Below are 18488 nucleotides of genomic sequence, written 5' to 3'. Positions count from 1 at the left end.
ATTACATTTGATACAGCTCGAGCACATGTAATTAAATAAATAGTCTTTGTTGTTAAAAAATATAATACTATTTAAATATAATTTTTTTATAATAATATCGTTTATTCTAACAACGATACTTAAGCTAATTACAGTATTACTATTATTATTACAACGTATACTTGCTCGATTTGGAATAAGAAATAAGTAATGACGTCACCTTGTAATGATAATGTAATGATGAGTTATCTGTAATAAAAATAGCTATATATAAATAATAATTATTATTATATAAATATAAAATATATATCTAAAAAACACATCAAGTCAAGAGAAAGTCAAAATAAGCGTACATCAAAATGACGATTTTTTTTTGTTACAATTAATCTTTGTGTGTTTCTTGGAAGCAAAATGCAGATTTTTAAATTATGTGTTGCGTTTTGTTTTACACACACATAATACACATTAATACATCATCCTATCTTTAATGTTTACCAATATTAGAGAAGGATAAAATAATGTATCATGTAAATCATATACATGAAACGGAATTCACTTCTAATTGTAATGTTTCGCTATGTTTGTCTTCTTCAAGATTGCCCTATTAAGAAGCAGATTGAAAATGTTCAGACTTTTACTCAAGAGTTTCCTTATACAGCACAGAAACTTGCAGTAACATTGCAGAAATGTTGCAATATTATAGATTGCGCTGTAATATCGCTATAATATTGTAAATATTAGAAATATAATATATAATACATATTAACATAAGTTTTACAAATCTTGCAACATTGTTATAGAGAAAATGTTAAAAAACATTTTGGCTTTTTAGTAATGAACTGTCACATGTGGAAACACATAAAATACACGTTATATGATTGTTAATTACTCATTAATTTATGGCTTCTGCACACTGGACGCGGAAACGTTTGACGTGTAGCAAGTGTTTTTACGTATAGTATGCGGGTGCCATTAGGAATTATAGTGTTCGTTGAAACATTTGTTGTCGCCGCCGAGCGACAAGATTTTTCAAATTTTATAATCAGCAGAGAGTCTGAATCACGATGCTGTTAATTCTCATACCAATCGCGCGCCGCAAAAAGCAATGCAGTCTACACTGCTGCATCGTTACAATCCAGAGGTACGTTCAGGAAATCGCTATTAGAGCTATTTGTATTTTATATTTGTTTACGTCTAATAAATGATAAAGATGATAGAATAGTATAAATAACTCGCGCCTCCCCAAATACACTCTATGTCTTCTAAAAGGAAAATTTGATGAAGTGTAACACAATAAATCATTCCATCCCTCTGCTAATGTTAAACAAAAATGAAATGATCACTGCGTTATAATGTGTCTCTTGCAGGACAGCATTATTTGCAGGATTAGCATAAGTTTAATTATTGTTTTCTGATTTTGAAATTCGCATTTTATTTAAAATTTTGTTGTAAGATTAACAAGAGCCTTGACGTCCATATTGTTCCATTAGCTAATGCATTCTGCTCGGTTCAGATTTAACAACAAGATATCCAGTTCAATCGTCGATATAAGTCGTTACTGAGAACAAAAAAAATCTCATTGTCAATTTATGTGGACATATTTTATATTGATCCGTCCTTGTAATATTTACTTAACACATTCATTATAACATCCTATGATATTAAAATTGTAGAGTCAGTATTTGTGAATCTTTTGAGGTGATAACACGTAACTCGCAGTTATGCTAATGTATTTCTAATATTAACATCTCATTGCGATAATTGTAATTAATCAATTGTAATTATTGGAATTTAACAGTATTTTAATCAATAGATAGATGTAATACAAAGAAAGTTGTTGAAAAAAAAAAGAATTTATGTAGGTATTTATGTCTTGTTAAAAATATAAAAATATATTTATATAAAATATAAAATTATATTTAAAGAATGACAAATTCAAAAAAACTACGAAAGGATCCTATAATTTATGTAAAAAAAAAAAAACGTTTTTGGTCAGTTTGCTTAAATTATTACGTTTCTTGCAGTCCTCATTATAAATTGCAATAAGATACACTTTTATGATCAATTTCTAAGTTAAAAGTATTTAAAACATTGCAGATACGCATCGACATGGGATTTCTGAAATTATTATTAAATTTCAGTTTATATATAATATTGATCACAAACAGCGTATTTTGTGCCAATAATGATTTAAAAATTATTGATCGTTTACCCAACAATACATTACCACTTCTCTATGACATTTCTCTGATACTGAATCTTGAAGAAGGCAATTTTATTTTTCACGGTGAATCCAGTGTCAAAATTGAGATTCGTAATGCATCGTTAAATAACATAAGTTTGCATTCTAATGAATTAGAAGTAAATGAAATGGCGACCACGTTAATTAATAACAACAACAGAATTTATAAACCGATCGAACATTCCTATAATAATGTCACAGATATTTTAACATTTAATTTCAAAAATGTTTTATCACCCGGTTTGTACATACTTAATATGAAATTTTTTTGCCGGCATTATGTCTGAGCATAGTATTCACAAATCTGGTTTTATGATATTTCCGTATACAGAAAAAGGAAAAAATAATGTGTAAGTATAAAACATTGAAATATTAACAATATAAACTTATAAAATTTAAAAATACTCGACATAACTTACTACTTAAACGTTGCAAATTTTTTTGTCGTTCCGGCACATTGAGAGACACAAATTAAATTTTTCATGAATACAAATACCAATAAGCCAAATATAAAATCAATTCATTATTATTTCACAATTTCAAGGAAACTATAATGACAATCCTTAGTGACCTTCTTCGAAAAATAGGATACTTAGAAAGTACTGATGATCATTATATTATGAAGCAGGTAAGACTGGAAGCCATAAAATGGGCATGTACACTCGGTGATGGGTTCTGTAAGAATACGATCGCCTTTAAATTAAGTCGACATCTTGCGGATCTTGAACTTTAACTTTTAAGCAATTTTAGCTATTTCATAAATTGTATTTGTGTGTGCGTGCGTGCGTGCGTGTGTGCGTGCGTGTGTGCGAACACGAGGCATGCATATCAATATAGCCAAAGCATCCTCATTGTTTTCTCTCACTCAACATTCTATGTTATTCTAATAACGTAATGCATAAAATGAATATAATGTTGTAAAATATACATTGTTAAGTGACATTACTCATAGAATCTTTTTTCTTTTGTTTCGTCATTATAAAATGATTATGTAACAAGTATTATCAATAATAGTAGCGCAGGACGAGAACATTTAATTTTACAAAATAAAGTTGCGTAATAAAGCATAGAACATTAATATATAATACTTGATAAAATAGGAAATTATTCATATAAATTAAATTATTATACATATAAATTAAATGTATATATCTTTTCTTGATAGAGACATACATACTTTTTCACCAAGGCATAATTTTATGTAATGTATTGGTATGATGACTGCCAATAGGACTACTTGGGATAAAATGTTAGAATTATATCAAAAGACAGATCCACAGAAGGAAGAATTAAAAGAAATATTGTTGAACAGTTTGAGTTGCGCCGAAAATTCTGATATTATCATCAATTATTTAAATATTATATTCAACACTTCATTATTTCATGAAAAGAATCATTTTCTTATTTTCAAGTCTATTCTTGATAAGCATTAAAAAAACAATTTTATCCTTGACATATTGAACAATTTTGAAACTGTAAAACCCAAGTAATAACATTTCTTTTTATAAACATAGTTTTTTCAATCATAAAGATTTATCATGAATATATTATTTTGTCTTTATAGATCTTACTACAATTGAAGTAATAAAACTTATTCTTCGAAATGTTTTTTATGATGAACAAATCGATAAGGTGTACTTTATAATTCTAAATTTACATACTTATTAATTTATTGACTATCATATTGATAAAACTTTAACTGTGGCGCGCTTCGAATAAAAATCATTTGTCGCGATGGATATAAATTATTTCAACTTTATATAATTCAATTAATAATAGTATTAACAATTAATTATGTTTGCATCTTTAAACTATTTTTGAAGAAAATCACATTTAAAAATCGAATAATACCGTGACGTGCATTTTAAAACCTGAACTAAATTATGGTATAAGAAATTAAACTTGTTATCAAACATCTCCAATTAATCTGTTTCAGATAAAAGTATTCTCGGACGTTAATTTTGATTATCATCCGAAAACTTCGAATGCAATTAAAACACTGATAGAAGAGCGTAAATATAAACTTGAAAGATACCTAGATACTTTTAAAAAATGGTTTTTTTTAGGAGGGCATCAACTTTAATGATCGACTCTTGAGTTGATCAATCAAAAAAAAATATAGTACAAAACATACATTTATCTACATAAATTTTCTAAAAAGATTATTTTTATTTGTTACTGCCAGTGAATAATTTTTTATGTATTTTTAATTATTTCTAATATTTTTCAATGCTATAATATTTATAGTAATTTCTTAATAGTCTAGAAGCTATGCATATATGTATTATAACAGAATCTATGTAATACGTTAATCTTCTGTATTGAAAAATAATCCATATAATATTATATAATATGAAATGTTTTTTGAAGTAATCAATATTTTTATAACCAGCAGTACACTGATTATTATATTTAATACAGTCCGAGCACGTGTAATTAAATTGTCTCTGTTGATACAGATGTAACATTATCTAAATATGATTTTTTATATAATAATATCGTTTATGCTAATAATGATATTTAAGCTATTTATAATAATATTATTATTGCAATGTATAGTTACTCGATGGAATAGAAGAAATAAGTAATGTAAAAGTCACCTTGTAATAGCAAATTATCAGTAATAAAACTAGCTTCATTTAAATAATAGTTATTATATTATTATATATAAATATAAAATATAGAGGAAAGCCCCTTATTATGAGATAAGTGCCTAATATGAGATAGCGATGTATCTGCTAAACTAATAAACGCTATCTATTGGTTCCACCATGAATTTATTGCTCTTGGATTGAAAACTATTTAGTAGAAAATTTATTATTAGATCATGCTCGTAGTCATTGTAAGCCTTATTTATTATTTAATATATTATAAATATTTAGTAATAAATTCTTTATAATGTAATAATTAGAGTAAAATCGTACTAATAGAAAAATACGAAACATGTTAAATTGCTTAATTACAGAAGTTAGATTTGATAATCATAAAACCGTAAGGCATAGAAATCGTATAATATGAGATATCCAGGGTATTTCTAATATGAAATAAACCATTCTCCCATGTCATAGTAAAAATCGTTGCTAAAATATAAATGTTATTGTACAATAACAAAAAAGACAATCGGAATGAACGTCAAGTGCCTATTTCTGCGATGCTTGATTTCAATTACCTGAAGATGAGTTCTGGATATAATGTATCGCATACTGATTTTTCGCGCAAGCTAGCTATGTTTGTTTGTATTTAAGAAACATTAAATAAAGTTCTTAGTTGCAATACTGATATACTTTGCGTTTTACTATCGAATTCTCGGGACAGCTCATATTAAGAGCACAATTTTTCGACTTTGCGATTTGCTCGACTTTTTACATTTCTTTAATTTTTAAAAAAATTGGAATTTGAATTAAATATTATATCATATTATTTTAAAGCTTATTAAATTGCCTTCAAAATGATTTATTATTCTTTCCAAAATGACCTATTATTTTTTTAAATTGTGCCTATAAATTTCTAGCATTTATCCAAAATGAATTCAATATCTCATATAATAATAGAGACCTTTCTTCTATATCTAAAGAACATATCAAGAGAAAGTGAAAATAGACGTATGTACATGAAAATTATTTTTTTGTTACAAAATTTGACTCTTTAAGCATTAAAATAAAGTCATTTTGCTGTCATTTTGATTTTTATTGACTTTAATTGTTCCTTGGAAGAAAAATGCTAATTATTAAATTATGTGTGCGTTTTGTTTCACACATAATACATATTGATATATCATTTTACCTTTATGTTCACCAAATATTAAAGAAGGATAAAACAATTGATACATCATATATGTAAGTCGCACTTGAAACGAAATTCATTCCTAATTGTAATGTTTCGCCATGTTTGTCTAAGTTTAAGATTATCCTATCAGGAAACAGTTGAAAATGTCCAGAGTATCAATCATGAAACTTTATCCTTAGGATGGAAAGTGAAAAGTGAAAATTTTAACCATTGAAATTAATGAAGAAATTTTTCACTTTTCACTTTTCATCCTAGGAAAAAAGTTTCATGAATTATACCCAGACTTTTATTTAAATAGCTACAGCACAGACTCTTGCATAATGCATAGTACATAAGGGAAATCAACCAATCGAAATTCTTCTTTTCCATAGAATGGGAGGAAAGGAAAGATCCTGATTAGGAATCACCATACCACCATATATTTTGTATTTTACACAACTTGTATAGCCGCATAATCATATGCATAAAGAAAATTATCTAATCACATTTCTGTCATAAAGGCAAACGTAAAATACGATTGGATGATTTTCTTTATGCATATGTTTATGCGGCTATGCAAATTTGTGGAATGGCTCTTAGTTGATTCGTTTATGCACTATGCATTATGCAAGAGTCTGTGGTCTAAAAGTCTCTAGACTTTCTAGTGAATCAGATGATATAACAACGGAATTCTAACCTAACTTAACCAAAACATAAAATTGTGTATGGTTGAAATTGTGATGAAAGTGATTTGTATTTTCCCAAGTTCTTAGCTATAAAAAATGGCTACTGTAAAATTCGGAAAGCACTTGAAAGAGTTGAGGATCCTTCTTTGTCAAACATCCAAATCTAGTCAAGGCGTGAGGTAAAAAAGTTGTACGATATAGACGGATGTTCTGTCAGCGATCCAATTTAATTTCAATCTGCTAATTTTTGTGTGTGAACCTTGCAGAGACTTCATCGAGCAACAGTATGTACCATTAAAAAAAAATAATCCGAGATTTCCCGTTTTAATCAGGGAATGCTCGTCGATTGAGCCAAAGCTGTATGCACGTTACGGTATGTAAAAATCTAAAGACACAATAGTTACGTTTCTTTAAAAAAACGGAATGAAGAAACAAGGGTGCTTTCCATTTAATGACACATTTAATCAACACAAGCATCGTTCTGTCCTTCTTGATATTCAGAGAGTGACATAGAACAACACTTGTGTCAATTTGTGTCAAATGGAAAGCACCCATAATCGACAAAAACGGCTTTCTATCCTTGGCATTCTGTGAATAACAAAATTAGAATGATATTTGTGTCGACTATGTCTCCTAAATAGAAAGCATCTAATATCAAATTGAAGTCTAAAATAAAGTTGATTTACAAATTGTTTACATTTGTTTTTCTTTTTTCCAATATAAATATTGTTTATTTAAATATTGTTCTATTATTCACTCCACATAGTGAAATAATTTTCATAATTTGCATAACGTATACTATATTTTCGATACATGAATAATGGAATGCAACTTTAATATAAATTATATAATCATAATCCCTGTAAATTACTAATTTTGCAGAATGTGGCGTAGAACGTTGCATGCCTCTATCAAACCTGAAGTCCGAAGAGATACTTGGAAGGGTTCAAGAATTGGCATGTCAAAAATAGATATATTTTATTGTGTTAATCTTGTATGTATTATAATATGTATAGTGTTTTAATAAAATAGTTGTATTAAATGAAAGAAGGCATTGACAGGAATCTGTCAGATTTTGTCTGGTAACAAATTTTTTTTATCGATATTTATGTATATTGTACGTTAATATATGTATATGAAAGAACATGGATTGAACATAAAGATATAAATTAATTTATTAAAGATTTATTAATAAAAGATTTAATTAATTAAAATTTTATTTATTAAAGAAAAATTGCACAAAGAATTATCTTCTCAACAAAATATTTACGACAAAATATTTACTTTTTCTTTGTGTAATTTTTATACATTAAATAACTAATATTTTGTAGAATATGTGCAATATTCTTTACACTTTAAGACTCAAAGACAAGGGAGAGTTGAAAAATCAAAAGTATTATTTTTGCGATCTTATTTTTTTTTTAAATATTGCGGTGTTAAGTTTTTGATCGATTCGAAGAACTTTGCTAAGCATTATTATCACTTTATGATATTAAACTTTGTATTTTATTTTAAATTTTATCTGAAAAATAAGTCTAGGTCCGATTAATACTTTCTGGTCGTCTTTCTGGTCAACTTAAAAAGTTAACGTTCAGTAAATATAATCGATACATAAATATATCTATAATTGGAACTTCATCCTATTAATAAACATATGGGAGGGAACGAAGAATTATCTTTTGTATGCGATATGTGCAGTCATCGTTTTCGATTTCAGGCAGTAACTTCCATATGTTATATGAAAATATATATCTGCAGAAACATATTTTTTCTTTTTTCAAATCAGATCTATGTACATCAGTCAGACTTTAATTAATTAATGCTAATTAATGATTAAAACCTGCCTATAAAATATGTTATAATATTCTCTTTTGCAATCTATACTTCCTTTGTATATAGGAAGGCAAATGATTTAATTATATTTTTATGCTATAAATGGCGGTAGGCCGAAATCTTCTGGCTTGAAGTCTTCCAAACTTTCTAAGACCAACGTTGCGTTGTTGGTGAGGTGTTTAGGAAGCTGAGGATCTGGCACCATTACCACTTGCATCTTAGCAGCGATACCAGCTTGTACTCCATTCGGTGAATCTTCAAAGACTAAGCACTATATATAGATAAATAAATATGAATTTTGATTTAAAAATGTATATATAAAATATATATTGAAATATACAACAAACCTTTAAAGGATCAGGATTATCAGGGAAACGTTTTGCGGCAATTAAAAATATATCTGGATGTGGTTTTCCTCGGATGACTTCTGGGTCAGAACCACCATACACTTTATGATTGAACAGATCGAATAAGTGTTTCCATTTTTGAGTTTTTAAATCGCTACTCTCCTCGCTTGAACTTGTAGCTAATGCGATAGGTATATTATTCTTTTTAAGATGCTGCAACAACTTTTCTGCACCTACATACAATTAAAATCAATCAGAATATAATGCTAAATCACTTTCATCTTATATAATTTACCTGGCATAAGATTACATTGAAGAAATACTTCTTTGCATATAGGAATGAGCTTATCTTCAAATGATTGCACTGTAATCGGAAGCTGTAACATTTCTATTAAATTCTGCAAAGCTTCAGTAGTTTTATTACCCATAATTTTCGCTTTATGCTCCCAGCCATACGTTTTCCCATATTCCTGAGTGACATGATTGTACGCCATTGTATATATAGATTCTGTATCTACATTATAAAGGAAATCAAATAAATTAATATAAATTATTTTAAAAAATGCATTTCTGCAAATATCTCAATGTCACGATCGCCAAAAGGAATTGATGTCATTATAAAAATATGTCATCACATTGTACAGTAGCACAATGATACAGTGAAATGAATTGAAATAGATTCAGATTTTCAGAAATATTGATTCATGAATGTTAAAATGAATGCTTTTCAATCCTGAATGCATTTTTATTTAGTTATAGGAATTGCATGGAGTACATCTCTATGCCTTTCAATCTAAAAATAATATTACTTTTTCTGTGCATTATGAATACTGTTCAATTCAAAATTTTGAATAAAAAATACAGTTTTTCAATCCAATTGCATCCAATTGAATCTAATTGAATCTAATTAAATTCAAAAAAAAGTATTCGCTATTTAAAATACGGATAGAAAAAAATTTCAATCCATTTTAATCCATTCTCGTTTGCTGGATCAATTAATATTGAAATCGTTATAAAATACAAAATTGTGTAAATATTATTTATAACACACACAATCCAAAATGTTCTTACCTAGTAATAAACCATCCATGTCGAAAATGCAATGAGTGACATCATGAAAATCCATTCTAATCACTGATTTTTTTAGGTTATCTACGGTATAATCCGGCGGAATTCTTATAAGGATCTCTTTTGTATTTCGAGTAATACGAGAATTATTATTCGACAAAAATAGCAGCTGCCCGAAAACGCACGTTATCAATGACGTAATGTTTCAAATTAACGGTTCCGCTCCGTAATAAAAAAAGCAGATGTTAATATTTATGCTTGCGCAATCAGATTTCGACACATAGATACGGTATTGAACGATACGAGTCTCCCTCCCTCTCGATATCTAGCATTAATCCTACACGTGATCTTCTATCCCTGATAGAGAACCCTCTACTGTCTAGTTATCGAGCAAAGAAGAGTAAGATTCAATAATTGATTTGATAAGCAATAAAATGTTTATACTAATATTGCATAATGCATAAATTATGTAAAACTTGGAAACAAAATTTTAGATATCGTAAAAAGTCACAATGAGAACACAAACATTTGTAATGATACATGAGTTGGGGAGATAAAATATACATTTTTTATTACAAAAATTTTTACGAAATGTGTTCACCAAGTATATTTGATAATTAATGTGATTAAACAAGTGTATATATATATATATACAATGATCTAGTATTATCAATACTAATAATGGTACAATATAAAACGTATATAATTATTTTGTCTGATTCTATACAAAAGGCTGATACTATTTATGTACTTATGCATTTAACTAGTTCCCATGTTTTTGTTCCAATCTTTTAGCTTTTAGATTCTGTGAGGATTACATGCGAACTAATTATTTAAATTATAACATATTTAAATAATTATTGACTTTTCTGTTTGCATGTCTAAACAATAAGTATCTTATTTTTAGACCGTAAACCAATTTAGATATTTAGAAATTTTATATTGATTTAATACGTTATTGTCGCATGTTTTCCAACTTTAATCAATCGGCACAAAAACATAGTCGTCTTTATTCAAGCTTCATCTTAACTTTTACCTATGTTGAATTAAATCATTTTCCGTAACATTAGGAATGCTGTAAAAGTTATACGGCAAGTTCGTTGGCAAAAAGTTTTGTAACCCTGGCACTGGATTGAAATATGTGTTTCGATCTCTGAATACCGTTTCTTGGACAGTACTAGTGACATCCGTTTGAAAAGTCTGAATAGCAGTTGTTGGAATAGCTTGGATGACTATCGGTTGTGATGCTGAAGCATGAGGAACTGCTTGTATTACCTGTAAAAATACAACATTAAAATGATCCTTTGCGTTAATCAAATACCTGTAAATTATCTAAACAATAAGATTTGCGCTTTCTCATACATTTTTCAATTAAATATAGTCTATCTTGAATGCAGTGTGATTTATCTTATATTTTTTTCAATTATTATTACTTTAATTATTATTGCTGTACACACATAAAATAGAATATTAATTCAACACCTAAATGATAAAATTATGTGCTACTTAACTTTAAAGGCACTTAAATATCCATTATTTGAAAGCTTCTAAAAAAAATTATAAGAAAATTTGAATCCAGTAATTCTGCAAAGTAGAGAATATATAGGATGCTGCTTATAATCTTTTTCTCATAAAAATTACAATTATAATGAAATAAATTTGAAAACTTTGACCCTCTCAGGACCCATTGTAATGCAATAAAACAAACAATACTTAACAAATAAGAAAATGTATATATATTAGGTGTTGGAATTAATTCGTAGCGTTTTTAATGAAAGAATGTTATTTATTTCACATGAGCATTAAAAAATACATTAATGAAAGTACTTCCCATCACTTGTAAAACGCTACGAATTAATTCCAACACCTAATAATATTATAAAAATATATATGTATATGTAATATTATAAAAAATGTATATCTACTTGTACTGTCGTTGATTCTGTTTGAGGTATTGGAAGTGGATCCTCTTCAGCAGACTGCTGTTGTATCGGAGTCTGTGTTTGTTCGGTCGGCTGCTGCTGTTGCAATTGTTGATTATTGGTTAGATGCTTAGTGTGAGAAGTATTAATTCCATGTCTACGTTTCATGTGTTTGTTATAATTTGGCCAATTCGTAAAATGATGCTGACACTCCAAACAACTGTACGGACGCTCTCCGGTGTGTTGTCGCCTGTGTGTCTGCAAATGTGAGATAATCGCATTAAATAGAGCAAAGTGTAATTAGATTTCATAATAATAACTTACAGTTAATATCCCTTTAAAACGGAAGCACTTTCCACAGAATTCACAGGTAAACGGCATTGCACCGGTATGAATTCTGTGATGTTCTCTCAAGGTTCCTTTCTCTCTAAAAGTTCGTCCACATACAGCACATTGATGCGGCTTGGCACCAGTATGTACTGTTTCATGTTTTTTCAATTGTAAGGGTGTTTTAAATCTGAAAGTTTATACTCTTATTTCAAAATCCCGAATTTATTTCTAACTTTTATTCCACCAGTTTATCATCTCATCATAATGATGATGATATTTTTATGCTATTCTGAAGTGTATTAAATATAAAAGAGGCAGCTTCGTTCAAAATTTCATTCAATTGTACATAAAAAATATATATATTAAAATTTTTAAGAATACCAAAAAAATTTGTAAAAAAATTTAAACATATAATATTAAACTTAAATAATAAAGAAATAATATAATAAACAAAATAATAGCTATAATAATTACATACGTTTCAACTTCAATCGGGTCATTATCAATGTTACAAAATATAAAAATAATTTTTTAAACAGTAACAAGAAGTGTTAATTTTTTTAAACAGTTAACAAGAAACGAACTAATGTAATTTATTTGATTGTTCTTAAGGTCTTTATTTTTATATTTTGTAACATTGATAATGATCCGATCAGAGTCGAAATGTATGTAATTATTATAGCTATTATTTTGTTTATTATATTATATTATTATATTATGTTTATTATATTCTTTATTATTTATGTCGTTGATTCTTTGCCATCATTTTATTCTACTCATGTTTTATATTCATTGTTTTATACATATAGAGCCTTACTTTATTTTTGAATATTAAATTTAACTATAGACTTAAGGAAAAAAAAGAATATTATATTTTTACTTACGCTTTTGTACATTGAGAGCAATTGTATGGCTTATCTGGTGAATGAGTTAAGAAATGAGCTTCTAAATTTCCTTTCTGTATGAAACTTTTACCACATTGATCGCACGTGAAGTTTCTGACACCAGAATGAATACGTTTGTGTGTTACAAGATTTGGTTTTGTTGAGAACCTAAAAAAGTAAACTTTTTTATTAACGTATAAAAATTCTCTAAAATGTGTAATTTAAAAAAAATAGATTATACCTTTTATCACATTGATCGCATGGAAATCTATTCTTCATAGTTTCAGGTAAATGGCATCGATTATGAATACATAAAGCACTTTGCTGCCTAAAAGCTTTACCGCAAGTTTGGCACACATATGGCCGTTCCTCGCTGTGAATTGTCTTATGAGAGTCTAATACTTTTTTATGTACAAATGATTTTCCACAATCGTCACAGCTAAAAATAAATTAAATTGTATTAATATACGAATATATACAAAGTTCTTAAACAATCCTGATATAACAGCAAATAATTTTTACCTGAACTTCGCTTTATTCTTATGCCTTTTAACATGAGTAAGAAACCCATAATATTTATCATAAACCTTACAACATTGCACACACATATACTTGGCTTGCTGATTATGCACCATTTCATGATGCTCCTCTAATGCTTCTAGAGATGGTAATTTGTCATTACAATCTGTACATAACCAAGGATATCTCTCCAAACCTTCTGTCTTTTTTCTTCCATGCTTTGTTGGGTCTATCGTTCGTGTTTCTCTTATTTCTAAATTTGATTCTGTCTCTACTTTAAAAGTACATATTATATTAGATTTACGATAGATCGATATAGTCATTAATTACATATACATATATATACATGACAATTTTTAAGAAATAAAACAAATAATAAAAAAAAAACACATTTTTTATAAATTAATCTTACCAGGCATATAATTATCTATGACTTCATTTGCGACATCATTCTGTTCCTTGTCTACTTGAGAAGGTATATCAAGCTCAGATTCTTCTTCAATCTTTTGTATCTGACCTTTTTTCTTTAATTTTTTCTTAGTTTGTTTGGGAGAGCTCTTCTTTATCTGTATCTTACACTTCTTCTGTTTTGCATTATCTTGCATTTCTTGAGTTTCGGAATTCGCGTTTTTATTACATCCCTCAATGAAGTAAGAATTATTCAAGATATTGACTGTTTCATTGATATAATTGCCAGATAATTGACATTGGATAATCTCCTCCTTATTGTTAGCTTCATTCTTTGGAAACTCTACGGTCTCCTCAACACAATCTATATTTGGTTCGGTCGGTTGTGGTTCAGACTTTGGATCTATTAGCAATTGTTTCAGAGATATTTGTGCTTGATTAGTCTTCTCAAAGAATTCATTGCACTGGTTCAATGAATCACAGCAGTCTATGCAAACCATGAGTGGCAAGCCATCTGTTATTACAACCTGTGCAATCGTAATAATTATTACAAATAAAAATATATCAGAAGTAATATAATTTACAAAATAAGGAAATTGAGTTTACAAGTAAATTATTTCTTAAATAAAAACTATAGTTTTATTATTTTAATGAAATATAAACTTAAACATTATCTTTGCAAAATTTATTAAGTTTCTAATATTAGGTGTTGGAATTAATTCGTAGCGTTTTACAAGTGATGGGAAGTACTTTCATTAATGTATTTTTTAATGCTCATGTGAAATAAATAACATTCTTTCATTAAAAACGCTACGAATTAATTCCAACACCTAATATAAAAGAATTATGCATAAAATTGAAGTTTGTTTGACCTAACATCTCTATTTTTTAAATTTTCGAAAAAGACAATTTTCGTTCAAGAATTAAATAAATTAATGAATTTTAAAGAACTTAGATTTCTTGGATATAAAAATATAACAAAATAAGAGGATATATTGAATGCATTCCGTTTCATGCATGATGTGCATAATGTTATTATTTTTATCTTTCTTTAATATTCGGTGAATAACAAGGATAAAATGATATATCATGCACACTATGCGTGAAATGGAACTTACATATTATAATATATTATTTAAGATTTTTATTCTTAGTATTTAAAATTAAGATATTTATTCTTAATATTTAAAATTTTTTCTTTCAAAAAGAAACTGTGTAACAGTAGTTACATTCAATAAAATACATTCTCATCTTCTTAGATCAGGCAGACGAGGAAACAGAGCTGCCAGTTGACCGTGATAACTGCATGTACCTGTATCTGCAGGCATTTCGCGATCTTGGCCTCGATCGCGAGCTTCTGGCCTTCGGCGTCGTAGATCCCGATGAGACTGTCCTTGGTCTCGGCGCATAGCCGGCAAAGTTCCGACTCCGTCATCGTCGTACAATGCGTATGCAAAGTCGTCGCCGTCGTCGTCGTCGTTGTACGCGAGATCGTCGTACGCCGTCGTCGACGTAGCGCGTGGACGCATCGCGTTTACCCCCTAAGATCGTATACGTCGCGCGCGCATCATCGTATCGCGCCGCACGCGTAGTACGAGATCCCGGGGACCACACCGACCCGGGTCGTAGCGGACATGTTGTATCCACGCTCGTGCAACGAAGGTACCGCGACCACGGGCGCGCTGGCGATGAGAGGCAAGGCGACTTGTTGCTCCTCTACGCGACACACCGCTGATCGACGGGCCGGATTACTCAGCGATTATCCACCTCGTCCCCGGAAGCAGGGAGTAAAACGTCGCGTGTGTCCGTGTATTCCAATATACTCCGCAATGGTCCCACGAAAACATATACAATCGTCGGAGCGTTTGTTTGGAGTAAAAAAAACATTAGACTTACGAGTGCGCACGCGCATATGTTATCCGGCTGGTCGATATAGTTGATGACCATATTTACTGACGGTCGGTAATGTCGAGTGTGATAATAAAATTGTTTTGAAAAATTAAACATGACTGTTTGGAAAGTAGAGATTATTTGCGGATTGAAATGGATCAAATGGATCATGAATGATGTTTTAGTTGTTCCACATGGAAAGCAAATTAAACAATAGATATTGATTACACGAAGATTAATGATTTATGATACAACGGAGATATATACATAATAAGCAATTTATTAAAACAGAAATTAAATTAGTTGGCAAACATTTTTTTTCCTTCATTTTGTTCTTATAATTTTGTTTTTATTTCAATGAAAAATAAAAACAATTTTTTTATTGTCTTTTTTTATTAAATTTGATGAAATGATTTGTTAAGCAAGTATCACTGCTAGACTCATATACATATAGATTTTGTCTACTGTCATTTCCCAGCAAACGAGAATGGATTAAAATGGATTGAAATTTTGTTCTATCCAAATGCGTATTTTAAATACCTTTCTTTGGATTTAATTGGATTCAATTGGATTCAATTAGATTCAATTGAATTGAAAAACTGCATTTCCTATTCAAAATTTTGAATTGTACAGTATTCACAATGCACACACAGAAAAAGCTAATATTATTTTTAGATTTAAAGGTATTTTTAGATTTAGAGATATACTCCATGCAATTCTCTATAAATGAATAAAAATGCATTGAAAAGCATTCATTTTAATATTCGTGAATCAATATTTCTGAAAATTTAAATCCATTTCAATTTATTTCAATCCATTCTCATTTGCTGGGTTTCTAACAAGGACTCGGACCGAACCGAAACTGAATGGAGCAGAGTTTCGTTCCCTTTTGAGCGTCACTTTCATTTCTAACGGAAAATGGAGCGATACTTGTACTAAATAAAATAACGGTTACAGTCGAGTTATCGATTTCGATTTCGGCCGGTCCGGGTCCCTGTTAAAAATGACAGTGGACAAAGTCTATTAAATGTTTCAAAACTTTAAACGCGTTTTTCTCGAAATCGTGTTTTCGAATATGGTGATCATGATTCTAAAAAACCTATTAGTCCGATTTCTACTTTTACACTCGGAGAACATTATCGCCTGAACTAGAATTAATAGTTTACGTTATTTTTTTCTATTTTTTTAGAAGATCAAATAAAAGGAAAAAATAAGTAAAATTCATATCATTTTTTCAAACTGTGAATATTTTGAAAATATGTATGTGATATTAATTATCCTAATTCAGGCGAGAATAGCAAGTCCACTCATTAAGAAAAAACTCCAATTTTGCTTCCAGACCAACAATATCACTTTTACTTTTATCACAGTTTGACTGTGTTCGCAGGTCTAACTTCAGTACTTATTACTATTTTATAAAAAATAAACATTAAAAAAAATTTTTTTACATGTATGCACTTTCTACATCTGTTATTATTTTTGAAGTATACTTAAATTTTTATTCATTAAAAAAATTCTTAAAAAATACCTTTAAAATCGGCTCTCAAATGTATAAAAGACTCCCTTAAAAAATGTTTCTTTCAATAAACGTGAATTTTTATATGCAATTTATGCTTATTATATTATACCTTTTTCTACAATAAATCATATCCATAATCATAACAAAAAAAAAACTGAAATGTAAATAGGTACGGTCACCGTTGTCAATAAAAGAGCTGAAATCGCTTGGATTTCGGACTTTTCCGATCCGGGATCGAAAAAGATCGAAATCGTAATCCGATAAAAAGACCAGAACCGGACTGAAACCGAAAATTGAATACAACCTCTGACCGTGACTGTAACCGGACTGAAATTTTATTTCGATCTGAGTCCCTGATTTCTAATATCTTGTCTTACATGATGTTATATCATGTATATTATTTAAGCGCATCAATCGAGAGACAAAGGAAAGCCAATGGTCAATTTTATTTGATAACAAAAGACATTGAAATTAGCGCCAATATGTCTATATATTTTTAATCGTTTTTTGAAACTCAAATTATCTTTTCTAAAAAAAGAAACTCAAATATCTTGTTTTTAAAATTATTTCTGAGTTTAAGTTCATACAGACAACTTCAATAAGTAACATTTTTATTCTAATTCTAAATTTTTATTCTAATTCTAATTGAATTTTTGTAGAGTGAGAATTTGCAGAAATTAAATGTTCACACAACGAAAAATTCTCAGGATCTAAGAATGAAGCTCACACAAGCCAATCACGCGCATTAACATTTATTTGATGGTCCCATAAAAATGTCTGGACGAACCGCTTAAAATTCAACGGGCGTGTTAGCGAAAGTCTACGTTTTCTCGCAAAGTCATCATGTCAAACGCAGTCAAACGGTCCTGCTGAACAAACATGCAAACATGATCGTGCCGTTAATCAATTCTACATATTTGCGGGTATTGCGGAATGTATGCTTTTTCCGAGAACTTTTGACGCAGCGTTATTTCAATTTTCATGCTTTCGTGTACTTTACTCCCCTTTCACTCAGCATTGGCAAACAAAGATTTTACTTTCCACTTTTCATATAATCTGCGAAAATTGAACTTTAAAGAATAATTTTGTTTTGAAA

The 18488-nt window shown here is 29.1% G+C and overlaps 3 protein-coding genes across 6 annotated transcripts; 1 reads left to right on the top strand and 2 right to left on the bottom strand.

Annotated features, from left to right (window-relative positions):
• Nucleotides 1–6626: 6626 nt before the first annotated feature.
• ND-B8 (NADH dehydrogenase (ubiquinone) B8 subunit) lies at nucleotides 6627–7722 on the top strand. Its single transcript, XM_011068108.2, has 3 exons — nucleotides 6627–6851; nucleotides 6939–7045; nucleotides 7555–7722. The coding sequence occupies exons 1-3, from the start codon at nucleotides 6769–6771 to the stop codon at nucleotides 7641–7643; spliced, it is 279 nt and encodes a 92-aa protein (XP_011066410.1). The 5' UTR covers nucleotides 6627–6768; the 3' UTR covers nucleotides 7644–7722.
• Nucleotides 7634–10267, bottom strand: LOC105153342 (pseudouridine-5'-phosphatase). 2 transcript variants are annotated; one of them, XM_087409202.1, is made up of 4 exons: nucleotides 9924–10267; nucleotides 9148–9366; nucleotides 8853–9085; nucleotides 7634–8769 (listed from the first exon to the last, which is right to left on the bottom strand). In XM_087409202.1, exons 1-4 carry the CDS (start codon nucleotides 9976–9978, stop codon nucleotides 8710–8712), a joined length of 567 nt encoding a protein of 188 aa, XP_087265328.1. In that variant the 5' UTR covers nucleotides 9979–10267; the 3' UTR covers nucleotides 7634–8709. The 2 variants fall into 2 exon arrangements, with proteins under 2 accessions (XP_087265328.1, XP_011066411.2); XM_011068109.2 differs by having other exon boundaries at nucleotides 7634–8776; nucleotides 9924–10259.
• Nucleotides 10268–10465: 198 nt separating this feature from the next.
• Nucleotides 10466–17290, bottom strand: LOC105153343 (Parkin Interacting Substrate). 3 transcript variants are annotated; one of them, XM_011068111.2, is made up of 8 exons: nucleotides 15296–17285; nucleotides 13988–14510; nucleotides 13579–13846; nucleotides 13298–13495; nucleotides 13057–13224; nucleotides 12167–12359; nucleotides 11846–12100; nucleotides 10466–11195 (listed from the first exon to the last, which is right to left on the bottom strand). In XM_011068111.2, the coding sequence occupies exons 1-8, from the start codon at nucleotides 15416–15418 to the stop codon at nucleotides 10953–10955; spliced, it is 1971 nt and encodes a 656-aa protein (XP_011066413.1). In that variant the 5' UTR covers nucleotides 15419–17285; the 3' UTR covers nucleotides 10466–10952. The 3 variants fall into 3 exon arrangements, with proteins under 3 accessions (XP_011066413.1, XP_011066412.1, XP_087265323.1); XM_011068110.2 differs by having other exon boundaries at nucleotides 13579–13849; nucleotides 15296–17282; XM_087409197.1 differs by lacking the exon at nucleotides 10466–11195 and adding an exon at nucleotides 11395–11467 and having other exon boundaries at nucleotides 13579–13849; nucleotides 15296–17290.
• Between the last annotated feature and the right edge of the window lie 1198 nt (nucleotides 17291–18488).

The sequence above is a fragment of the Acromyrmex echinatior genome, chromosome 9, assembly GCF_024713525.1.
Source record: "Acromyrmex echinatior isolate Ae372 chromosome 9, ASM2471352v2, whole genome shotgun sequence".
In the NCBI taxonomy this organism is placed as follows: Eukaryota; Metazoa; Arthropoda; class Insecta; order Hymenoptera; family Formicidae; genus Acromyrmex; species Acromyrmex echinatior.
This window is presented reverse-complemented; position numbering and strand designations above follow the sequence as displayed.